This window comes from Brachypodium distachyon, chromosome 1, assembly GCF_000005505.3.
Source record: "Brachypodium distachyon strain Bd21 chromosome 1, Brachypodium_distachyon_v3.0, whole genome shotgun sequence".
Lineage (NCBI taxonomy): Eukaryota > Viridiplantae > Streptophyta > Magnoliopsida > Poales > Poaceae > Brachypodium > Brachypodium distachyon.
This window is the reverse complement of record NC_016131.3, coordinates 34,738,137-34,763,852: the sequence shown is the minus strand read 5'-3', so window position 1 is coordinate 34,763,852 and position 25,716 is coordinate 34,738,137. Positions and strand designations below refer to the sequence as shown.

Below are 25,716 nucleotides of genomic sequence, written 5' to 3'. Positions count from 1 at the left end.
ACAAATACATAGCTTTGTCCTAAGTCAAACTTTTTAAATTTAACTAAGCATATGAAAAAACTATCCGCTCATCTACAACTAAAAATTTGTTTTGTTAAACCCGTCATGATATATATTTTTACAGTACACTTATTTGGTATTGTACATTTAGTAGATTTTTCTATAAACTTAGTCAAAGTTTGACTTAACTAGTAGTTAGGAGTTAGGACTTATATTTAGGACTGAGATATACTACTTGAACCAAATTAATCTATGCAAAAAAGTACTCAGGGAATAGTGTTACGTAAAAGAAAAGAAGGTAAATAATAATACTAGAACAAAGTTGATGCACATATGAAATAAAATAAAATGAGCAATACTCCCTCCGTTTTTTTAAAATGTCATATTAGCTTCATTAAGATAAAGTTTTAACCACAAATTACTATGTTAAAGTGCGGTTTATATGACATGAAACCACAAGTATCATAAAATACTTTTGATAACAAATCTAGTGATATTAACTTCATGTCATATAAACCACACCTTGACATAGTAATTTGTAATCAAAACCTTATCTTAATAAAAAAACTAATATGATATTTTTTAAGAAACTGGGGGAAGTAACGATAGGTTTTACGTTACACGGCTTCCCCCCGCTAGCGCTCAACGAAGAGCTTGTTTCGCGCGAGCTTAACGAGCGGTCGGTGGCTTGCCTCGTTTACCTTGTGCTTATTAACTAATGAAAGGAGCCAACCAACCATTTTATCTTGGAATTAATGCTTCCAAGCTTAACAATTACTTCCTCCGATCCTAAATTGTTGTCGAAATATTACATGTATCTAGACGGTTTTAAGAATAGATACATCCATATTTGGACAAATTTGAGTTAAGAATTTAAGATAAGAGGGAGTAGAAAAATGTCCCGAATAAAATAAAATCTCAAAACGCAACACAAAACGGGCAGGAAAAAATTCGCATAGACAAGAAAGGAGGAAAGCCACAACTATACAGGCTAAAAACAAAAGGCAAACAAAAAATTGCGTGGAAGCCCAAATAGGAAAAAAGGCCGCCACAAGCCCACAAGGACAAATGCACTGGAAGAGAAATGCTGAGAGACAGAAAAAAAGCCCACGAGGTCTTAAAATTTGATCAAAGGGAACAACCGAACAAAAAGAAAACGCAGTGAAAATACGTGCACTATATCAGAAGTCAGCGAATGATTTAGGTCCAGTCTGAAACGGTTGATCAGACCATCCGTATTTAGGGAGCAAAAACCTCGTGCCGATTAATCCTTCAAGCTGCAAGTGTACGATGTGACGTGCTGCCACAAGATTCAAATTAACGAACCTCCTAGCTACGAGTATTAGGTAGGCGTAGAGGAGTGTGTGTGTATTATTGTTAGTCTTGTCAATTCCCTTCTCATTTTTGTTACTAGTCTGTTCTTCCGGCTGCAGGTCCGGATCGACCTCGTCAGAGTTCCCTCGAGCAAGCACGAGGCGGCCGGCATGCAGAACGGAGACCGAACCAATCAAATGAATCAATCGAGTCGAGTTATACAGGCGCAGACGCAGCTAGCAATTCTTTCCAGCTAGAGCGTTCGCACGCACGCGTCATGAAGCAGCACGTAGTCACGTACGCGCTAGCTGCATGGAACAAGTCACAAAGCACCGATGCTATATAAGCATGCTTCCGTTTCATGCTTCAACCCATCCACTTCAACGTGAAATCTAGAAAAGCAACCTAGCAGTGCTTCTACACTACAGCGGCTGATCTCGTTCTGAATCATCTCCAGAGTATCTCATAGTTTCGGTATACAGCGCTTGTGTCACAAGACAAGTCACAAAGTACGTACCGATCGGCGCGCGCGCCTTGGCATCATCGCAATTTTGCCATGGCATACTCCAAGAGCTCTTGCGTCGTTGCACTTGCCTTGCTCCTCTTCGTTGCGCTGGCTTTCACCGCAAATGGCGCCAAGCTCTCGGCCAGGTACTACGACAAGACGTGCCCGAACGTGCAGCGCGTTGTGCGGTCCGTGATGGCGCGCAACGTCGCCGGCCAGCCGGGGATCGCCCCCGCCGTCCTCCGCCTCTTCTTCCATGACTGTTTCGTCAACGTACGTACACTCATCATCTAGCCTTGTTCATCAACAAACAAACCCTTGATCCTAAATTCCTAATTGCTTAATTACAATGTGCAAATGTGCAGGGATGCGATGGCTCCGTTCTCCTGGATAGCACGCCCTTCTGGGACAGCGAGAAGGACGCGGTGCCCAACGCGTCGCTCCGGGGCTTCGAGGTGGTGGAGCAGATCAAGTCCCTGCTGGAGCACGACTGCCCGGCCACCGTGTCCTGCGCCGACATACTCGCCCTCGCCTCCCGCGACGCCGTGGCCATGCTCGGTGGCCCGGCCTGGAACGTGCCCCTGGGCCGCAAGGACTCGCGCGCGGCCCACAAGGATGCCGCCGAGGCCGGTCTCCCCAGCCCGCAGGACAACCTCACGGCGCTCGTCTCCGCGTTCAGGGAGCGCGGCCTGGACGCCCGCGACATGACCGCGCTCTCCGGCGCGCACACTGTCGGCATGGCCAGCTGCGAGAACTACAGGGAGCGTGTGCACGGCGACGGCGACATCGACCCCTCCTTCGCCGAGACCAGGCGGCGGAACTGCCCGCCGTCCGGCAATGACGGTGGCATGGCGCCATTCGACGAGCAGACGCCCATGAGGTTCGACAATGCCTACTACAAGGACCTGATCGCGCGGCGTGGGCTCCTTAGCTCCGACCAGGCGCTCTACGGCTCCGGTGGGAAGCAGGACGGTCTGGTGGAGATGTATAGCAGGGATGGGGAGACCTTCGCGAGGGACTTCGCCAAGGCCATGGTGAGGATGGGGAACATACGCCCGCCCAAGGGGACGCCGGTGGAGGTCAGGCTCAGTTGCAACGTGGTCAACAATTGATGGTTCATGACTCTTTTTCCGAACCAATCAACACGCTGGCCTCCGTTCATTACTGTTTAATTTGTCGACAGACAAGTTTGTACAATAAATTGTAATTCTCATTCGTTCATTGATTTCTCAAATTTGTATTTACTCACTTCTAGTGCAGTGCAAATTAAGTTCTGTATTCATAAATAAAATAAACTTTCCATTATATATTTGAGATGACTCTTCTCTCAGTTCTCATCATATCAACTTTCCAACATCACATTTGTTTTTAGAATCAGGGACCTTTTCTCATTAACTTGGAGATAATGAATTACAATCGAGCTGTATTCGCCCGCCCAACGCGATCCCGGTGGAATTCAGGCTCAGTTGCATATGGTCAACACTTGATGATTAATGATTATTTTTTTGTCAAATGCAACCCAATTAAAATGCTGGGCTCCATTCATTACTATTCAATTTGTTAAGAAACAGGTTTGTAAAATAAATACTCGTTCGTTCATAATTTATTTGTTATTTTTATAATTTATTCACTTTGGGAATGATTCCACGGGTGCCGGGAAGATTTATATTTCCTGGTGGATTCGACGGATCGGGATGGATTGGGTCAGATATTCAGCCCGGTCTGATATAACCGAACACAAAAGTTTTGAAGGGCCTGGATTAATCTCTGGGCGGCTGATTCACAGGGAATTGCCGGATTGGGCTGTGTGAGCCTGGATCGGATGCCCGGATAGGATGGAGTTAAACGAAGCGTGCAAGTCATCTCCAGCCCTTGAAGTGGGGGGCGTGGTCTGAATTAGTTCTCCTCTTTGGATCCTTAAGATGCAATATACACCAACATACGGTTTTTATATGGTATCGCTCCTGTATTATGACAATTCGGTCCCACATATCAGGTAACACAATTAGGACGACAAATGTACACCTAATTTGACCATATGCGCATGCCATTCGCAGTACAAAGAAACCAAATTTCTACTCACTATATGCGGTAGCCAAAACTCAATTTTACTCGGAACCCTAAATCCAACTTAATATCGACTACATGTAAATCAATTTTTCAGGAAGTGGGTCTGATCATATAAGCACAAATTTGAGAGAAAATAGGCGCTAACAGGGGTGAATGCATTCACATTACCCGGGGACAGGTGGTGCGTCAGGCCGGCAAATTGGCGCCATCTTGGCCGCGCACCCAGATTAAATGTGCGTCAGTATACCTGCATGTCAGACTCTTTCTTCCACTTTGGCTTCTTCTCCAAGTCCTCCATGTAGCAGTAGATGGCAGTGGCGACCTTGGCGGCGGCGTGCTTGTCGCGGTGGTGGTTCTCTTTGGCCGTAGTGATGATGCAGTAAGTGAGTTATTGAGGACCTTGTTCACGATGGACTCCTCGTCCTCGGTGATGCGCTGCGGCAGGGTGGTGGGAGCCGGAGCGGGAGCTCCCTGGCCCGCGGATAGCGGAGGCCACCTCCTAGTGACGCGCTCCAGTTGGAGACGTGCGCGCCGTGCTTCTGCGCCTCCTCTCTCTCCAGCGAGCTTCCCTGGCCGCCGTCAGATGGGCTTTCCCGGCCGTGTGGAGAAGCCGTCCGATCTCCACGGCGAGAACCGGACCCGACGCTGCTATTAACCTAAGGGGGGAGGTGGGGGTTGCTCGCCGGAGATGAGTGGATTTGGCGGTGGAGGGGAGGAGACGGTTTTTTTTTTGCGGCGGCAGTAGCAGGGATGAATCCGTATTTGGTACCCCGAACTCTTTTTTCCAGGTTGACCCGATTTACGGTATCTGTACAATGTGTTTTTTTTTGCCCAAAACCACAATTTTTTTCCGGATGGATCAACGTTTTACGGGATCTGCTAGAAATGCTGTAAGAACCTTATATATGCAGACTTATAATGCAACTTAAAAAATCCAAAAGGGTAGTTTGTAAGTTGGAGAACCTTCAGACCGCGTTCCCGGCTCATGCATGGGCCGCGGATGCATATCACTATTAACCGGATGAGGTCTAATGTAGGACACTCAACCACCTGTGATCCGTCGTTTGCTGGAATGCGTCCGACGAAGGCAACCAATCGCCTGTGCTTCAGCATTGACACTTGTTCTGCCAGCCAAATGCAGAAATTATTGCATTTCCAGTTTCTTTTCCTCCTCCTACTCATAACCTGCACTCATGCATTACTCCTGTAATGCAAGTGATTGAGCTGCAGCCTGCAGATATGTACACATGACAGGTACTTAATGGAACTGAATTCAGTGAGTTGTCATGAACGTAGCGCGAGCAACTGATTGCCGTAGAACACAACTAGCATGATAATGATGGAACTGTGCAGTGGCATCGAACTGCTAGTTGCCTTCAACTGCCAAATGATACAGGGGAAGAATGACAAGGGCTCTTATGATTGATCGATAGTTGTTTACTGTTGCATCATACTCCAATACTAGATGTAGGTCACTAGAACAGGGTATATGGACAATTAGTTGAGCAATGCTGCCAATACTAGATGTACGAACAAAAGATGACACGTCAGCGTACTGAAGCAATTTTGTTTTTAAGAACGTAAGCGTACTGAAACTATTGATTGATAGTAAATTCCTAATGCTATCTTATTGGGAACGTTAATTAACAGTCTATATGATATATTGTCATGAAAAACAATATGTACTTCTTCCGTCCAACAAAAAATATCTCAAATTTGTCAAAATTTGAATGTATCTAGACATAACTTAGTTAATAGATGCATTCAAATTTAGTCAAAGTTGAAACATCTTTTGTTGGACGGAGAAATATTTTTTTTTTCACGTACAGTTAGAGGTGGCTTTAGTTATTTCATGCCGTGTTGAAGCATGCAGTTTGGAGGAATTATAGTAGTGACTGAATTTTATGTTTGTTGCCGTTTTATGCTTATCTGCCAACTGCGTAATTAATATTTCTGCTTAGGGAATTTTCCAAAAAAGACATCAAAGAAACTCGGGATGATGATTGCTAAATCATTCTCTTGAAGACATGGTGGGGGCTTGAGCGCCGGTGGGGAGGCGACTAGTGAATTTGATTGCAGGCTGGAATCAGTTTACGTTGTATCGGTGTGGGCTAATTTTGGTTTCAGTGTTGTGTGAGCCCGATGATGCGCAAGTTGTAGTCGTATGGATGTTGGCGGTGGTTTGTTTAATGGAAACGAGTGGGAAGCCGCTGTTTGAAAAACAATATCTCATATTTTGTTGTCAGTATATGCTAATTTGAAGCGCATGGATATTTTCATATTTTGTTACTTCAAACGCTGTATGAGATATCTGAATATCTCTTGTTTAATAAATAACTGATGGAACAAAAAAAGGAAAGTTGCTACTCGGTGTAAAATCAAACTGGAAAGGAGTAATTAAATAATTCCATTTAAAACGTTCCTATTTTATCTAATCACAGAACTTGACTTAAGTAGTATTCTCATTTGTACAATTTTACCTCTGATGAAGACTAAGATTATTAGGTTGACGTTTTGTTTTGTTTTGTTTTGTTTTTTGACAGCTTTTTTTGTCTTAACTCTGACGAGGTAGGTAAAATAGCCTTTTGATTTTACCAACTGAAAGTCCCAACGTAATGGATGTTGAACAACTGGACAGATAGAATAGTTCATAGTTGCACCATTTATTTCAGAAACAGACCGATAGTTGCAGTACCTTTCCTTCCCTTACTTCAAATATTCGCAGAGAGGAAGTATTTTTTGTCGGACTAGATCCTGTAATCTATCTTGAACATGTTTTATTTTTTAGATGTAACCATCAACAAAGAGCAGAGGTACTGGAAATCTAATAAGAGAGTAAACATATTTGTTTTCACAAAGTGTCTCTCTCGTTCTCTCGGTGGCCGTTGCTGGTGTCATCTTTCATGTAGACCACATACTTCTGGCGCTTTTACATCGCCCATGGGTGGCCGTCGCCGCTGATCACGTGAGCTTTTTCTTCTCTTTATCTTGAAACAGAGCACGGCACGGTTCAAATGGATCCACCCATGCCTTTCAAGTTTCAATACAGAAACACACACAAAGTTGGCATAAAGTTTAATTCAGCTGAAAATATTAAAGTCAGGTGCAAATAATCAATGTAGCACGCACCATGATGCCGACTTCTGGTGCAAGTCAAGCAGAGATACGTTAGCTGATTGAAAACAATCATCATTCACAGAACGGTCGATGTGGAGAAAATAATATGATACAAGCTCTGCTGCTTCTTTTTTCCAGAGACAAAAAACCTCACAGGATGCTGATAACTCTGTATAGCTTAAGCATATGGTCTGGACATGTGACTCGTCTTCGGCAAAGAACCTGGTTGGTGAACCCTCCGAATAATTTCTGACTCTTTGTCCCAGCTATGCACCTGTGATGATATTTCTGCTTCTGCCGTTATAATTCACTAAAAAAAGTGGCTAATCTGCAACAAGAGAATGAGTAGTTTGGTTTTAGTTTAGCAACCATGCTGTACACAAGTAACAGCAGGTCGGTAAATTCAGAACTCAGAAGCAGCGACTGTTGTTTTGTCTGAACTAAGGCGCTAGTGCTGTTTTGACTCACTGCGTATGCAAAGCAAAAGGACTAGCTATGTTGCAGCAAATTGTATATAGAGATTAAAGAGTGGTTCAGCCTGGATGGCCACAAGTATAGTCTTCCGCAGAGAACAACACCAACGGACAGCGCGGCCATCAGTAGAAAATATGAAGAAAAGCTTGTATCTTGAGGTTTCATTGAAGAGAACAAAAAGGGCAGGATATGGATAGCTGCAGGCTAGCTAATGTCCAAATACCGATATCTGTGGCACAGATTCCTCCGTGCTATGGAATACTGCTTGTGATTCCCTTCTCAAGAGGCAAGAGGCCACATATCCCTTTCTCCTTTTTGTCTGAAAAATGTGTTGTCGAAAAGGAGGGAGGTGAAGAAGAACAAAGTGAAGAAGGTTTGTTCAACTTGCCCCAATTTGTCATTGTCATTGAAAAAAAAAACTTGCAACCAATTTTAGGAAGGGCGACCTTTCGAGACTGTCCTGTCCTTTCAGTTCAGGACGATTTTTCTGATCAAACTAGCGCCGAGAGTGTCAAGAAAGGTCCCAATTTCCAACTCTGATGGCAACAGGAATAAACAAGTCCCGTGGCCAGATGATGTGATAAGACAATCATTGCCTGTCAGGGGAGCAACCAAAGATGCCTCTTTGCTTCGAAAACATCGTTCAATGAATTAGAAGAAACAATGCTTCTTTTAGTTATCTTCTCTTCACTCGGGCAAGCCAGGTCAGGGGCATCTGTGCACGGAAGTATACTATGCACTTATATCATGACAAGCAGGAACTTGGAGAATCAAGGAGACAGTGCCAACACCTAATCAATCTCATAATTAACATCAACTTGAGAAAATAATCCATGCAAATTAAGGCAATCTTTACCTCCTAATGGCTAATGCAAGGAGCACACATATAAGTATACACAATATCTAGAACTTAGCAAAACGATAATTACAGTGCCATGATACATCTATGATCTACCACTAACACTGTCAAATCCTAAACTAAACTAGTAAGCAAGGGGAAAAAACAATTTAACTGAAGATACTTGAATCACCCCCTTGCATGCTGCTGCTTTTCTCCCCCAATAATATCCTATAGAATAGAATCTCACGCGACATTCAGCGCCGGAGGCAGGCCCTCCTCCGGCAGGCCGTGGACGAGGCCGCTCAAGCCGGGCTTGAGTTCGCTGTGGCAGAACTGGCTGTACTCGGCAGTGTCTCCGGCCTTCTTGCATACCTGGACCATGACGAGCTCCGGCGTGAGCTGGAATATCTTGGCGGAGATTGCGAGCGCGCCCTTGTGGCCGTTCCTCGTGGCCTCGAAGCTGACCTGGCAGTCCTTGGTGCGCACCGTGAAGCTGACCTGCCCGGCGATCTCCTCCAGCTTGGAGATGATCTTGGGCACCGGCTCGCCGGACACGAAACGCATCCGCTCGCCCCGCTCCTCGAACAGCCCGGACAGATCGAAGCTCGGCGAGGAGGCAATGATGTCGAACGCGTTCAGGCTCTTGATCCGCCGCATGCGCTGCTGCTGGCCCTGGGCGCCATTGCTGCCCGTCTTGTCGAGATCGACCAGCGACGGCGCTGACACCGAGACGTGCATGCCATGCGCCGGGGAGGAGGAAGAAGAGCCGGAGGACGAAGACGCGGTGGTCTCGTCGTCAGAGTCGGAGTCGTACAGGTCGGGCTCTTCGGGGCCATCAAGGCTGCGCAGGCAGTCCTTGCTGTCGATGTAGAAGCTGATCTCCTTGAGGTCCTTCTTGAACCAGCTCGTCTCCATGACCTGAGGCAGGGTGATCCGGTGCGCCGGGTTGGGCTGGAGGAGGCGGCGCACGATGCGCACGAGGTCGGGGCTGAAGGAGCGAGGGCAGCGGTAGTCGCTGCGGCAGATGTCGCGGTAGAGGCTGGCGAATTGGTCGTCCCGGAAGGGCTTGCGGCCGGCGGCGAGCACGTAGAGGACGACGCCGCAGGACCAGGCGTCCGCCTTGCCGCCGTCGTAGCCCCGGCGCGTGAACACCTCCGGGGCCACGTACAGCGGCGTGCCGCAGACGGTGTGGAGGAGCGCCTCCCTCCGCGCCGTGTCGGCGACGCCCGAGAGCCCGAAATCGGCGACCTTGAGGTTCCCGTGCTCGTCGACCAGGAGGTTGTCGGGCTTGATGTCCCTATGGTACACGCCCTGCGCGTGGCAGAAGGCGAGCGCGGACACCAGCTGCTGGAAGAAGCGGCGCGCGTCGCCCTCCCGGATGCCGCTGTTGGGCGCGATGTGGCGGTACAGTGGGCCGCCGCGGACGTACTCCATGACGACGAAGATCCGCGACCGGCACGCCATCACCTTGTGGAGCCGCACGATGTTGGGGTGCCTGAGGCGGCGCATCACGGCGATCTCGCGCTTGATCTGTTGCACGGCGCCGAGTTTGATGAGCTTCTCCTTGTCCATGACCTTGATGGCCACCTCTTCCCCCGTGTCCGCGTGCCGCGCCAGGTACACCTTGGCGAAGTTGCCCTCGCCGAGCAGCTTCACCTGCTCGTACCGCCCGGGGAACTTTGGCCGATCCCCCATGGCCGCCGCCGCTGCTTGGGCGGACGATCTGTTGGTTCTCCTTTTCGGTTGAGTGCTTATTTGGGGGGAGGCGAGTTGGAATCTGGAATCAAAAGGAGTTATATACGGAAGGTGGCTAGGGCTACTCAGCCGGTGGGCTCCTAAGACGCCACGGAAACGAAAAAGGGAAAAAGAAATATCATACCTGACGTTTTAAATCTCTAATTACCGGATTTCTAATCCCAACCGCGGCAGCTTCGGGCGCTAATCTCAAAGCAGTAAATAATTCAGCTCCCTCCTCACCAGGATCAATATCGTCCGTCCTTGCCATATTTCAGCTTCGACCGCCACCCTCGCATAGGTTAGATAGTGCATCTCAAGCGGGTTTTCTAAACGAAAAAACAAACAGTTTTAAAAATAGAAGAGAAAGAAATTCTAAGAAAAAAAGTGCTCTCTTCGAGTAGATTCCACAAATTTCTGTTTATCACAGATACAACACATACGATGGATAAAAATAATTCACTTGATTTATTCACTACGAAATTGTGTGTCATGCTGCATCCTCGAGAATCCCCTTGATTTATTCACTTCCAAGATTCTTGTTTTGTCTTGCTCAGTTGGTGCTCGAAGGTACTCTGGCAAAAAGATCTGAATCACCGTTTTTGCAAAGCGCCGCAACTCTTGATGGTGGTAATTTCCCAATCACCACTTGATCATCAATTAAATTTGTAGGAGTTCCATATTGACGAGGACATCCCAGCCATCGATACTACACCAACAATCAATGGATCTATCACACGAAGTCGTGCCAAACTGATAAGCGATCAGGTGAACGCTAACTTAAGTTTATCTCACAGCTTTAGTGATATGGCTATTCTTTCATCTCCATTGTTGTTGGTTGAACTCAGGTACACTACTGAGGAAATCCATCAATCTATGAGCTCTTGAAGAAATCAAGTGAAGAAAACAAGTTAGAGGTGTTTCCAATGCACTCAACATTTTTCCTCTGCCTTTCGGCTGTGCTACCACACACCTGCAGAAGAGACATGACAAGAGGGGTATACCAACAGAAGCTAAATCAATTTTTCTTTCCAACCCAACAAACCTCACATCATTTGGAGTTGTGTGTCAAGAGTTATGCCCAGTTTGGTGAGTGGTGTCCAACTGTCAAATGCTGCGGGAGATTTCGAGAAACTCCTCAATAACTCTCCAAGTTGACTTCGTCTTCCCAAGAAAGCCAGCCATATTTTGAGTCATGTTCACACCTAAGCAAGGGGGTTGTCCCTTAGTATAATACCTCATCTCCCCCATCCTTACAGGGGCTTTTTGTCAAACCATTTAGCTACAAGCTTATGCAGCAAGATTGCTGAGAGACCCTTACTACCTTTGCTCTTGTGAGTCCATCCGGATTCGCGAGAAGGAGCCTCTGGTTCCCCCTAATTCATGCTCTACGGTTCCGGCTGTTTTGTGTGGGTTAGTCCCGGTTTGTGGTTCTGCGATTGTTCGGACAGCGGGTCGGAGTTTTTGCAGCTTCGGATCGCCTTCCCCAACGTACGGGTCGCATCCAACCTTGGCAGGTTAAAGCTAGTTACCCCAGCTGCTTGCAGCAAGTTATCCCCTCCCCATTCGATCCTACGACGTGAAGTAGGGCCACCCTCGAACATCAACTCCTTCAAACGGGTTTGTGCCTATCATCTTGGTATCAGAGCTTTCGTTTACACGGTAAGATCTGTTATCATAGTTATCTTGTTTCAATCCCTTTAGATCTGAAATTCTAGTGTTTTATTCCCTGTCCTAGAGTCCAAAAGCCCCACCAAAAATAAATCCAAGCCTCGTTGGTGCTGAGATCTTGTTGTTGTTTTCCTTGCATGTGTTTCATCTTTTACTTTTGCATCAAGTTCATCTCTGTAGTTGTGTTCAGATCTGATTGTGTTGTTTAGAAAGAAAGAAAAGAAAAAAAGAGAAAAGAAAGAAAAGAAGTGACAAAAAAAAAGCGAGATTCGAGGAAAGAAAGTGTTGGTCAAGATCCCAAAGGTTTCAGCTTGGTACAAAATTTTAGAAGTGTGTGTGCCGTTGCTTTTCAATCTTGGTGCAAGAACTAGTATTTTTTTTCAGATATTGCTTTGTTTGCATCAACTTGATTTCAGCACAAGCCCCTTTTTGTTTACCTCACCGAGCTCCACCAACGAAAACCGAGGCTAGATCTTTCGGTTCGTGTCTTTCAATCACTTTAACACATCCAGGATCGCAATCTATTTGAATCCATAAGAACTTTGATAAGTAAGAGGTGAGTTTGTGTGATTCCATAAAATTTTCCTACTCCACTTTTATCTCCAGTGACATGGCAGGATCGGGTTCAAGTGTTCGTGGAGAAAACCATGGAGAAGAAGATGCTCCGGTCACACGAGCTGAGATGCAACAACTACAAAACATGGTTCAAGCCATGCAGAGGATGCTTAATGAGCGTTTCCCTGCATGTGGTGATGGGGTTCGACAACGACATAACCCTATTGATCCACACGGTGAAGCTAGCGGTAATCGTAGATCCAATGCACTTCTTCCCCACGGTCGGTGCCAATGATGAGGGGCTACCTCGGCAATACACTGACTCAAGGGTTTTTCACTGAAGGAGAGCACGGGGTGCACCAGCGATCTTGTCGACTAACAAAGACTAGGGGAGTCGCAAGGTTTACCCAGGTTCAGGGCCCTCGGAAGGTAAAACCCCTACGTTCTGCTTTTGGTGTATTGTATTGATCGAGATTATAGAGAAGCTATGAAGCTATGATGCGCAGATGGATCTGGCGTGTGTGTAGAGGTTCCCTTCCCGACTCCCCCTCCTAGCCTTATATACCGGCGGCTAGGTCTCGGGCGTGATTACCGGGAAGGTTACAATCGGATCAGTTTATTCTGGTACAAAAAGATTATGCTCCTTGACTTGAGCCACACTTTGAGGGACTCGACCTGCATATACTTGATGGGCCTTCGAGTGGACCCCCTGTTGGGATGTATCGGGTATATGAAGGTTGAGAACTCGAAGGGTTATTCTCTCGTCAGCCGGCTTGGTGTGCTCGTTGTTTTAGTGCGCCTGCTAGAGGGGCACCCGTTGTTGCGATTGGGGGAGCCCAGCGAGCCAGTAGCCCTTAGTTGATAGGGCTGCTGGCTGAGCCAACATTGGTCTCCTTTGATGAAGAGGCTTGTGCTTCCTCTGTCTTCAAGTCTACACTGCCTGTGGTCTCAATGGTTCTTTTCTTAAGGACGGAATTTTGGTCGTCGTCTGTTAAGAAGTAGGCCTGGCCAGCCTGGTCATGCGCGGCAAGTGACTCGGAAATTTTATGGAATTCATGATCGCAGTGGTCGGACCACAGGAATCTTCCAGAGATAGTTATCACGCCGTTGGGTCCAGGCATTTTGAGCTTAAGGTAAGCGTAATGCAGGACTACCATAAAGCGTGGTAGCGCGACGCGACTCAGGACCACGTGGTACTGGGATGGCCAGTCGACCACTTCGAAGTCGAGTCGTTCGCGTCTGAAGTTGTCGGGTGTGCCGAACACCACGTCAAGGTTAACTTTGGCTGCTTTTCCTAGGATGATCCCATGGAAGGTTGTCTTTGTGGCAGCCAGCTTTGTTGTTGAGCAGTTCATCTTTCGTAGGGTGTCGGCGTAGATAATGTTTAGCCCACTTCCGTCGTTGATGAACACTTTGTTTAACATGTAGCCCCCGATCTGTGTGTCGAGCACCAGTGCTGCGTTTCCCGGTTGTGGGATGCAGGGTGGGTGATCTTCTCTGGAGAATGTGATCTCCACTTCAAACCAGTCGAGGTACTCCGTTGAAGAGGGAGGTGACCTCACGGCCATATAGACCTGCCGAGTTATGGACTTCTGGACCCGATTTGTGGGTTTCCCTTTTTGAATCATGCAGATGTGTCCGACCGGAGTCGGATATGAATTGGCGACCGTTATCAGCGCTTTTGGTGGCGGTGTAAGTGCCACTGGGTGCACTGTGCCGGCGAAACTGGCTAGGCGCGGAGGAGGAGGAGGAGGAGGAGCACCAATGGCTAGAGCTCCTCGTATGGGAGGCGGCAAAGGTGCATTGACTCCTTCGTTAGGGTATGGAAGCGACCCAGGTAATTGTGAGAAGCCAGCGCTGGTTGTCAACTGCTGTGTCCTGGCAAACTCAGCCTGTAGTTCCTTGAAACGCCGGCACTCGGCTAGAGGGTGACTTGGCTTGATGTTGCCTTGCTCATCCCTGTAGACGTGAAACTGGCAAGGCGAAGCTAGCTGTTGAGAGAGGGTGGGTTGGTTCCCTTTTCTCTGCCATTGTTGCTTGCGCTTGTCACCACCTCGAAAACCTCCACCGCGATTCCCGTTCTCCCGAGAGCCAAAATCTGACGGAGAGGCAGCTGCGATGAAGTCAGGTGGGTGTGACTCTTTGAAGGCTCGGTTTTTGTGCTTCCTCCTTCGATTGTGACCGCGATCGCCCTCTTCTTCGGGAGATCGGTGGCGTTCATTGCGAACTGAGTCTTCATCGTCAGCCCATCGATTGGCGATTTCCATCAGGTAGCTGACGGTTGCGGGCTGGACACGACCCAATTCCTCCTTGAGTTCAACTCATCGGAGTCCTCGTTTGAAGGCGTCGATGGCGCTTTCATCGGAGACTTCCTCAGAAGCATGTTTGGTGTTGGTCCAGCGCTGGATGTACGAACAGATTGATTCTCCCTCTTTTTGAATGCAAGCTCGGAGTTGCTCGAGGGAGACGGGCCATTTGTGCGTGGACCTGAAGTTGCGGGTGAAAGCTTGGACGAGCTCATCCACGAGTCAATGTCGTCTCGTGGTAAGCCGGTTAGCCACGTGCGTGCAGGGCCTCTGAGTTGCAACTGCAGGCACTGCATGGCGGTAGTACGAGAACCGCCTTGGCAGCGAATCCCGGTGAGGTAGTCTTCTAACCAAGTTTTGGGCTCTTGAGTGCCGTCATACTTGGCTAGATCGGTCGGCGGTTTGAAATTTCTGGGCATCCTAGCTTAGTGGATGCGACGGCTGAAGTAAGGCGCTCCGCATGTCTCAGCCTTGTGATCGGAGATCGGCGAGCGGTCGCGATACCTGTCTCGCCGATCGCGGTTTGCGACCCGGGGAAACCCAGTGTTTCCCTCGGGTGCGAGTTGCGCTCCCTGCGGCCTCGTGGAGGCGGGTCGAGGTCGTGCTGGATTTCTCCTTCGCGGCGGCATGGAGTCCTGTCCCGCGACGGCCTTCGGTTGTTGAAATCTTGGCTGATACAAGAAGTCCCAGCCCTATTCAATTCTTCCAGAATCTGTTTGTGAAGCCACGAGCGCAGGTCATTGTCGGGTGGCTGGATTGTTTGTAGGCAGGTATTGGCTGCAAGCAAGACAGCCTCCGGGGTTTCTGGTATCATATCGCCGTGGTCGTCAACCGACATGAAGCTTGGAGCCAAGTTTTGGGTCGCGTGGTCACGACACGAGACGTTTCGTCTGGGGAGAGCTCGAGGAGGGGTGGCTCCATCAGAATTGCTGAGGGAACCCGAGCGAGTTCTTTTGTGAGCCTGGATATCTTCATCCAGTTTCTTCAACCTCTCAGCTTAAAGCTTTTGCTTCGTGACGAAATCCTCTTTCTCTTTATTCAGGTCGCGTTGGGCCCTGGCATGAGAGTTGGCATATAATTGCAATTCAGCGGTGGTGGGGTCCTTCATGAGGACTCCCGACTCAAGAGCTGCCTGGACTCGAGCCTTCTCTGTCGCTGAATATCCAGCCGGTAGATTTGCGGATGCACTCACTGTCGGAGCAGTCGGCTTCGGGGCGACGGGATTTGTCATGAAGACTTGAGCGATGGCGCACTTGGGCGCAAGATCGCTGCTGCTATGGCAGCCTTCCCGTTCTGAGCAGTTGCCGGCGTCGCCTGGGACGGGGCTTTCTGCAGATTGGGGTAGATTACTCTCAGAATCGGACTAGGTTCCAAGGGAAACCTGTTCTGTTTCGTCAGGCGAACCCGGCAAGGTGAGGCTGTCCGCACGTGGGGATGGACCGTCTTTAGAATCAGAGCAGGTCCAAGAGGAGACTTGCTCTACTCCCTTGAGTGGCTCTATCGAGCCTGTTGGCGGGTCTTTATCTGAGGGAGAAAGGAGAAGCAACTCTTCTAGAGTCGAGACAGTCGGACACGGCAGTCGAAGGATACCGAATCGGACGTGGAACTCGTCGAATATGAGATCCAGGCGGGCATCAAGCTTGTCAAGGACTATGGGGTTGGACTGGAGGCGAGCGGTAGAGGACTCGAGGATCGTCGACTCCGCCTGAGTCGATGATGGTTCTACTGGATCTGAAACCGCCGAGCTCGTGTTTCCAACACACGTCTTTCCCACAGACGGCGCCAATGACGAGGATGTGACTTCGACAATGTCCATATTGACGGACTTGTATCTAGGAAAGATTTTGAGTGTGTGTTGGCGAACTCGTTGGCTAACAAGGACACAGGGGACAAGATTTACCCAGGTTCAGGGTCCTCGATGAGGTAATACCCCTACGTCCTGCTTGTCGGATCTGTATTGCTACGTCGACTACAATGGGGTGCCGCAGAGTCTAGATGCACAAAGTTGATGAGTGCTTCTAAGCGACTTCTATCTAAGTTGGGGTGTCCGCTTGGCTCCCCCTCCTGGTTCTTTATATATGCAGGAACTCAGGTCTAAGGTAGAGTCCAAGTCGGTTACAATGAGGTGATACACTCTAATTAATCTTCCTAATCTTGAGTCGCAAGATTTGGCATGTAAACTCCTGGAGTCGTAGTAGGCTTCCTTGTGGGCCCCCAGCTGGGCTGTACCGGGTATACTCAAATCGAGTATGTGGTTAGTCATAACCACGTCAGATGGCTGGGATGACCTCATCATCCTCCCCCTCTTGAAAAGGAGTCGTCCTCGACTTTGATGATCCAAAGTAAGAAGAGAAGTCGGTGACATTGAAACTTGGACTAACACCATACTCCATCGGAAGATCAATCTTGTAGGCATTGTCACTAATCTTCTCAAGAACTTGGAATGGGCCGTCTCCACGGGGTTGCAATTTGCATTTGCGCTAATCTGGAAAACGGTCCTTCCGCAGGTGTACCCACACCAAATCACCCTTTTCAAACAAGATCTTCTTTCTTCCTTTGTTTGCTCTTCCTTTGTTCCTTAGCCTTCTCGTGAATTTTCTTCACAAATTCAGCACGCTTACTAGCATCAAGATTGGTTCTTTCCTGTAAAGGCAAAGGCAAAAGATCTATGGGAGCAGCAGGTTTGAAACCGTATACAATCTCAAAAGGACAAAATTTAGTGGTCGAATGTACCGCCCTGTTGTATGCAAATTCCACGTGAGGTAGACACTCTTCCCACATCTTCAAACTCTTCTTTAGAACAGCTCTGAGCATCATGGACAATGTACGGTTCACGACTTCAGTTTGTCCATCCGTTTGCGGGTGACATGTTGTTGAAAAGAGAAGCTTCGTTCCAAGCTTTGCCCACAATGTCTTCCAAAATTAGGTCAAGAACTTGGTGTCACGATCTGAAACGATGGTGTGTGGCACTCCATGTAGCCGCACGACTTCCCTGAAAAACAAATCAGCGATGTGTGAAGCATCATCGGTCTTATGACATGGAATAAAATGTGCCATCTTGCTAAACATATCAACGACCACAAAAACTGAATCACTACTACCCCTCTTAGTGCGTGGTAATCCTAGAATGAAGTCCATAGAAATATCTTCCCAAGGTGCACTAGGAATAGATAAAGGAGTATAAAGTCCATGAGGTTCTGAATGTATCACAAATTCTTTAGGCCACAAATAGTGTTGCCATGTTTCCAAAGATCTCACAAGTGCATACAATTCTTTGTCATAAACTGAATAATTCAAACTTGGACCACTTAGTTTCTCACTAAAATATGCAATAGGCCTACCTTCTTGCATTAGTACTTCTCCAATACCTACACCACTTGCATCACATTCAATTTCAAAAGTCTTGCCAAAGTTGGGTAGTGCAAGCAATGGTGCGGATGTCAACTTATCTTTCAACTCTTGGAAGGCCTTCTCTTGTGTATTTCCCCGCTTGAAAGGAACTTCTTTCTTTGTTAGTTCGTTCATGGGGGCAGCAATGGTGCTGAAGTACTTCACAAAACGACGGTAGAAACCAGCAAGGCCAAGAAAGCTTCGCACTTGGCTTCTATTTTGTGGGGGTAGCCACTCACGAATGGCTGTGATCTTCTCCTCATCTACCTCCACACCTTGAGCTGAAACAACAAAGCCAAGAAACACAACTTTGTCGGTGCAAAAGGTGCGCTTCCCATGTTAGCATATAACTTCTCCTCTCGTTGGACAGCAAGCACACACCAAATGTGTTCAACATGTTCATCCAAGGTTTTGCTATAAATCAATCTGCTTCGGGTTCTTGACCATGTTGTTCTCAATCCAGAATGCATAAACCACGGAGGAGTCAATCCGCTTCGGGTCCTTGAGTTTCTCAGCTCACCCGCCGGAATTGCGCTCCACTTTCCGCGACCTCAACGGTCTTTTGGACCTGTCGTTCGGAGGCTTTAACCTCCGAGTCAGCCGCGAGGGAATTGTCAGCTTCACAGATCTATCACCAACAAGGCAGATCTGCGATTCTTCGAAGGCGTCGCCGACTGATCCCTCACCCCCGATGCGTTCGCTGGGTGAAACAGGGCCAATTTTGGCCAGATGTTTTTGCACCGAGTGCGATTCACATCACTCGGTGTTCGCTGAAGATTCCACTCCTTACAGCGTCAATACCTGTTCGAGTGCAGCAATCAATCCCAATGACGCAATCGCGATCCCTCACATGACCTTAGCACAAGTCTTCGCGGCGGAAGTAGGCGAGAGCAGTGGAGACGGACACAGCGCCGATAGAACCATCTTCGCCGAGGCGTGCACAGGAGACGCGACCAATGATCGCCCAACAATCATTCTCACGCCGGAAGAGGAAGTTCAGGTTGAGGCCGCTCTTAACGGCACTACCCCTTTACCAGCAGACGCCACGCGCAACGAGATGATGGCATATCATCATGCACTAAATACTACACATGCTCGACTGCGAGATGAGCAGGCAGAGCTACAGCGACGGCGAGAGATCGCCGACGCCTCGAGTGCTCGCAGACAGCTCTCAGCGCAGAGTCACAGTGCTTGCTCCCGAAGCACCCCCAGTTATAGAGCGCCGCGCTATCAATCTCGGTTGAACAATATTGCCGAGCGAGATCGCATCGGCATGACACGCAGTCTGGATGATGAATTGATGACAGTCAATATCCAGGGGGAGGTGCTCCCCGGACGCCACAAGGAGCCGTGGTTGCTGCAAACACGTACCTCCTATCCACTATGCCACCGGATGACGACCCGAAGTCGGCAATTCACAAGCAGGTCCTGGCCAGCTTAGGCCTCATCGGGAATGCCCTCATGGGCCCCAACTCGAACCAGATGGAGCCCCAGCGGCATAGGGATGACGGTTCCCAACGGCAAAACAATCGCACGACTCCTCCACGATGGGGACTGGAAGAACAACCTAATCGCCGCCGCAACACCCTCGTGCTAGGAGATGCTCATGATATTATTACTCAGCAGAGAATCGATTGCGAGCGGTCAGCCCGTGCTGACCGCATCACCGAAGAAGAGGATGAACCTTGCGGCGCGGCCTGCTTTAGCTGTCACGTTCGCAATTCGAAGATGCCCCACAATTTTTCAGTTTCGTCAAGTGCAATCAAGTTTGATGCCGCGAGCTTGGTTAGAAGATTACCTCACAATGGTGCGACTGCAGGGAGGAACGAAGAACACGGCCATGCAATGCTTGCAGTTGCAGCTCAAGGGGCACGTTCGCACATGGCTGGCTAGTCTGCCGGAGGGCGAAATCGGCTCATGGGACGAGCTCTATCATGTCTTCACCCGCACATTTTGGGCAACATATAAAAGGCCAGTTTCGTTGGAGGAACTCTGAGCGTGCACCCAGAGGCCGAATGAGTCCATTCGCTCATACATACAACGATGGACATCCCTCAAAAATGTAGCAGAAGAAATATCAGACGAAAGTGCAGTCGATGCCTTCAAACATGGGTTGAAACACGTCACTTTTAAGGAAGAACTGGGATGGGCAGGCCAAAAACAGTTGCAGATCTGATGGAGATAGCAAATAAATGGGTGGATGGAGAAGATTCAATTCGAAATGAGCACAATGCACTACCCGATGATGAAGAAGCCGAGAGAGAACACGGCCGTAACACCGAACGACGAAAGAAGCGAAAGGAGTGGGAACCAAACGCTCCCAAGTTCGTAGTGGCGGAGTTTGACTGTAACGACAGTGGACGAGGTGAAGGAAATCATGAAGGGCAGCGGGATAGAAACTACCGTGGCAACTACCGGGATAGTAGCAAGAATTAGCAGTGGCAGCCTCGGAGGTTGCGGCGAGATGGGCAACCTGCTTTATCGTTGGCGCAGCAGTTGTCATCTCCCTGCCCCTTCCATGGTACCAGGGATGTCGATGGAAATATAAGGTGCGATCACACACTATTCGAGTGTCGCCGTTTTCACGAGTTGTAGGACACATGCAGCCAGTTTCAAAATTCAACGGCAAGCAGGGATTACCCTCGGTGGCCAGGTCAGCAATCAACGAGGAATAATCCCAATCCTTTGGCTCTGCCACACGGCACTCGAGCTGGGATGGTCGCGCACAATGCACCACCTCCCCCTCCATTGCCACCAAATTTTGCTGTATCCGTGCAACACACGCAGCCTGCGCCACGGCCATCAGAAACACCAGCTGCAGCTAACGCGTATCCTGCGCCTCTGGGAAATATCTGCATGATACAGAAAGGAAGGTCGTCCAACCGACATCAAAAAGTTATCACTCGACAAGTTCATCTGGCTGTAGCCGCACCACCCGCCACCCCAGAATACCTCGACTGGTCTGAGGGCGCCATTTCATTCTCGCGGGCAGATCACCCACCTCAGATCCCGAGGCCAGGACAGTCAGCACTAGTCCTAGAAGCTCAGGTGGGAGGCTATGAGATGAGCAAAGTCTTCATAGATGGAGGTAGTGGCATTAACATCATATTTGTGGATACACAAGGGCGATGAACAGATCTTTAACAAATTTTCAAGCTACAGACACATCTTTCCACAGAATTGTTCCGGGAAAACCGGTAGTACCGTTGGGCCGGGTCAGCGTCGACGTCGTCTTTGGCAACCCCGCTAATTTTTGCAAGGAACGGATCGATTTTGAAGTACTCGACTGGAAATCACAATACCATGTGCTTCTGGGCCGGCCGGCACTCGCCAGGTTTATGGCCATCCCCCACTATGCATATCTCATGATGAAAATGCCTGGACCCTACGGCATCATCACCGTCCGAGGAAGCATTACAAGATCGGATTGTGACAGAGAATTCCATAAACTTGCTGAGACATTCGACATGTAGACAGAACTCGCATCTTTGAAGGGAACGATGAAGCAATCCCCCCCTTCACAAGGGTTAGATCTCTGTGCTTATTTGTGCTAGTCCCTGGATCGACTCACTAGCACACACAGTTTCAACATGTAATACCAAGATACAAAGGTCAAAAGTACTTTATTACATCGTATCATCTAGAACATAACTGTACTTACAAACTTGCATGACCCCTTAGGCCAGCATAAAACAAATATTGTTCAAAACCATGATAACATTGTATCATAAAACTGCAGCAGAAAGGTAGAGAAAATGGGCCTCATCTACTCCCAGAGGAGAGAGCATGTTGGAATGTAAGCACATGACCCAAAGAATATCGACGAACCTCACTGTTCGTCAGTTTCACCTGCATTATTAATTGCAGCCACTACGTGGTCAATACATATGAATGTATTGGCAAGTTCACCTGGAAGTTATAACAGATCCTACCAAGTATATGCAATTGAGGTATAGTGGGGTTCAGGCTTTATGATGTGGTAGCAAAACATAGTTTATCTTACTACAAGTGAATGTTACGATATTCTTAACTAATGGACACGGGGTAGAAACACCCATGCTCCTATTAACCTAGAGCACATTGAGTGGATCGCATCAAGTGCCCCTACCCTGTTCAAACCATTCATTTTATTTAAGAAATTGGAATGAATGAGACTTTCCTTACAGCCCCAATATCTAGTTGCTTATAATTGTCCGTAACCGGGGACACGGCTAAGTACTTAGTTTGACACTCTCGAGAGGTTGTACATTTTCCCCACAAAAATCGACGTGTTAATCCCTTTCTGTCCTCAGGGTAGAGTAGCAACGGCATCGATTACAGGAATTTTCAGACCATAATCACCCAGACCACCTGAGGGACCTACGTTCCCACCTACACGGCTACATCTGCACAATCCCTCGGATCCAGGATCATATGTCTTACATCCATCCTGGCAGAGTCCATAATACCATGTGGTTGTACTGGAAGCTACTAAACAGGAAACTAGTCCAGTCTCTGGTTATCCCGGGTGGCATCCCACATTGTGACGCAGGCGCTCCCCGAATCCACGGGAGAGACGTCCATGGACGATCCATTCCTGAATCCACAGGAACTCGACTCAGAGGGACCCATAGAAATGGAGCTAATGTCACGACATCCAAATACTCAAAGCAGCCCACCCAGGACGGTTCATTAGGGTTGTTTTTGCCAAGTTTCCAAAATACTCCACAACATCATTTCACAGTGATTGAGATTCCCTCCCACGTTTACTAACATAGCATGGCTAAGCAAAACTAATCACGATGGCTATTGGTGGAGTATTCATGGCAAAGGTAACCCTATAACTAGTAGGCCAATCATAGCTAGCAATACGAGTAATAGTCCTATCAATGCATTTCTACAAACAACTCTAATGCATAAGTATTTGAAAATAAACAATAATAGGATATGATCAAAGTGAACTTGCCGTGATAGTAGTTGGAGTTCAAACACTCGTCACAATCGCAAGGTTTGCTCTCCGAGAATACTGTACAATCAACAAACATATACACACACATAAACACACAATTCAAACATGACAAGAGAATGTATGCTATGATGCAATGAAAAACATGTGACATGAGTGGGTTGGTTTTATTCGGGTGATCTACTGGTCCAAGGCATTGATAATTAAGCACATGTAATTAGGGTTTAAACAAATTGCAATGGCTAGGGTTTAAACCCTAAAATAAGGTTTTATTGGCATCAGCCAAATAAATTAATTCAAAATATTTATTTCTCTGTCCCATTGGATAGAGGACAATAAAAAATAAAATTCGGCACTGGTTTCATTCAAAAAGGACTTCTAAATAATTAGTTATGATTTAAATAGCATAAAACCCTATTCTGTAATTTGAATGTGATTCAAATATTCAAATTTGAAATTGGACAGTGCCAAAAGATTCTACACTGCCTAAGGATTCCAGAAAGGTGTGGATCATCAAATTTGGCCAAACAGATTTAAAGTTATGATCATTTGAAATAACATGGGCTTTTCTGCAAAAAGGCCATTTAATTATTCCGGAGGATTAAAATTAGATTTTCATTTTATTTAAGCTGTGAAACGTGGCGCGTTCCGGTTCGGTTTAAGTGGATTAATCCGATCTAATCTACACCATTGAGAAGAAATGGACGGACGAGATTGAATATGGGAGCTCACCGGCGAGGTCTAGGGTTCCGGCGACGGCTCCGGCGGCGGCGCGGCATGGGTGGGGCGGCGCGGGGGCGTTCCGGCGAGGCGGGCGGCGCGGGGACGCGACGGGTGAGCGCGGCGCGGTCGGCGCGGCACGGGGCGGTCGGACGCCTCGCCTAGGACGAAGCGAGCACGCCGGCGGTCGACGACGGGCGGCAGAGCTTCGGCTCGGGTCGTCGGGGAAGCTGCAGTGCACGCAATAGAAAAAGGAGCGCGTCATCTTGACCGCGAGGGAGAGAGGAAGCGAATAGGGGGGAAGATGGCATTGATGCCGTACCGGTTCGTCGGCGGGGAGCTCGGGACAGCGGCGTGGGCGGCGGAGTTACGGCGAGAAATCCCGGCGGCGTGGGCGCATGCGAGCGAGGGCGAGAAGAGGGAAAAAGAAGAGGAGGGCGAGAGCTTTATAGGGACGCATGCAGCTCGGTCGGGAAGGTTGGAATCCGTGGCGGAGACAGCGCGGCGGCGAAGAAGGAAGGCGGCGCGGGGATTGCGGCGGCGGCGCGGGCTATCCTTCGGGGAAGAAGACCCTGACGCGTGGGTCCCACGCGTCAGCGGTAGCGGGCGCGCGCGTTCGGACCGGTCCGGTTCGGGTGCGGTCGGGCGCGGTCGGACGGCCGGTTCGGTCGGTTCGTGCCTTAGCGGGCCGGCCCAGTGGGTCGGTCCGTTCTATTTTTTTTCTTTAGCCTTTTCTTTTTCTGTTTTTCTCATTTCTTTGATATCTTTTGATTTTGAACTCCAAATTGGTCCAAATAAATTCCAGAAAATTTCTAAAATCATGTTTTACCATGATACAACTTTTTTGAGTAGTTTCCCCTCAAAATAAAATATATAAAAATACATTTGCCCTATAAATGCCTTTAGGGCTATATATCTATTTAAATAAAATACTTTTTCAACTCCAAATAATTATCCAAAAATTATGGGATAGGTTATTTATGCAATAAACCCCTTTTTTTACATAAACCCTATTGGTTTGAAAATCCAAAGCTTAAATGGGTGTAAAAAAAGTCTTTTAAGGCCTTTTGAGATTCAAATTTTGAATTTAAATATGCAGTTGTGGCATGATGCTCATGGATCCAATGCACATGTAAAAGTTTGAGATTTTGGGATGTTACAACGACGGACAACGACGTACTTCCCATGACGAAGAAAGTGCCACAACAGATGGAGTTCAGCACGAAGAGCGACACGACGGAGCATCAGGTACACCCGACGGATCCCAGTAAAACAGTGCTGGTGTCCTCGAGTCTTCCTCCCTCATTGGAAAGCGCGCTCATCGAGTTCCTGCGTGAGAATTGGAATTTTTTTGCCTGGGTAGCATCCGATATGCCGGGTATTCCCAGGGAACTCGCCGAGCACTCTTTGCATGTGGACGAGCATGCCAAACCCATCAGGCAATCGATGCGGTGTTTTTCAGAACAAAAGCGAAAGGCCATTGGTGAGGAGATCAATCGTTTGCTCGATGCAAAGTTTATCCGAGAAATAAAACAAGCTACCCAGGTGGCGAACCCCGTGCTTGTCCCGAAGAAGAATACGAAAGTTTTGCGCATGTGCGTGGACTTCACCTCATTGAACAAGCACTGCCCGAAAGATCATTTTCCCCTGCCTCGAATTAACCAGATTGTCGATTCGACTGCGGGATGTGCCAGGTTGTCATTCCTTGATGCATATTCTGGATACAATCAGATTCGATTCAAGGAGGACGAAGACAAGACAACATTCATAACGCCTTATGGAGTTTTCTGCTACACAACTATGCCTTTCGGACTGAAAAACGCAGGCGCTACGTATCAACGCTGCATGCAGAGTGTCTTGGGGCGCAGCTTGGCAGAAATGTTCAATTCTACATCGCGATATCGTCATCAAGACAAATACTGAAGATACTTTATTAGAGGATATTCAGGAGACATTCCAGAATCTTGATAAGTATCGGACAAGCTTAACCCGACGAAATGAGTCTACGGAGTACCTGCAGGGCAGCTTCTGGGCTACTTTCTTTCTGCAAAGGGAATCGAAGCCAATCCAGACA

At 48.1% G+C, this 25,716-nt stretch overlaps 3 protein-coding genes across 3 annotated transcripts; 1 reads left to right on the top strand and 2 right to left on the bottom strand.

Moving 5' to 3' along the window:
* Positions 1–1,359: 1,359 nt before the first annotated feature.
* LOC100828172 (peroxidase P7) lies at positions 1,360–3,124 on the top strand. Its single transcript, XM_003563737.3, has 2 exons — positions 1,360–2,092; positions 2,185–3,124. The coding sequence occupies exons 1-2, from the start codon at positions 1,871–1,873 to the stop codon at positions 2,929–2,931; spliced, it is 969 nt and encodes a 322-aa protein (XP_003563785.1). The 5' UTR covers positions 1,360–1,870; the 3' UTR covers positions 2,932–3,124.
* A 5,137-nt stretch (positions 3,125–8,261) lies between these two features.
* On the bottom strand, positions 8,262–10,111 carry LOC100843416 (CBL-interacting protein kinase 25). Its single transcript, XM_010229325.3, has one exon. The coding sequence runs from the start codon at positions 10,014–10,016 to the stop codon at positions 8,565–8,567; it is 1,452 nt and encodes a 483-aa protein (XP_010227627.1). The 5' UTR covers positions 10,017–10,111; the 3' UTR covers positions 8,262–8,564.
* A 3,024-nt stretch (positions 10,112–13,135) lies between these two features.
* On the bottom strand, positions 13,136–13,849 carry LOC104582165. Its single transcript, XM_010231523.1, has one exon. The coding sequence runs from the start codon at positions 13,847–13,849 to the stop codon at positions 13,136–13,138; it is 714 nt and encodes a 237-aa protein (XP_010229825.1).
* Positions 13,850–25,716: the final 11,867 nt, after the last annotated feature.

Excerpts from the sequence above, each read along its gene's own strand:
- LOC100828172 (XM_003563737.3), top strand. The coding sequence starts at position 1,871 with ATGGCATACTCCAAGAGCTCTTGCGTCGTTGCACTTGCCTTGCTCCTC. Across the intron at positions 2,093-2,184 it reads TCCATGACTGTTTCGTCAAC|GGATGCGATGGCTCCGTTCT; the intron begins GTACGTACACTC and ends GCAAATGTGCAG.
- LOC100843416 (XM_010229325.3), bottom strand. The coding sequence starts at position 10,016 with ATGGGGGATCGGCCAAAGTTCCCCGGGCGGTACGAGCAGGTGAAGCTG.
- LOC104582165 (XM_010231523.1), bottom strand. The coding sequence starts at position 13,849 with ATGGCCGTGAGGTCACCTCCCTCTTCAACGGAGTACCTCGACTGGTTT.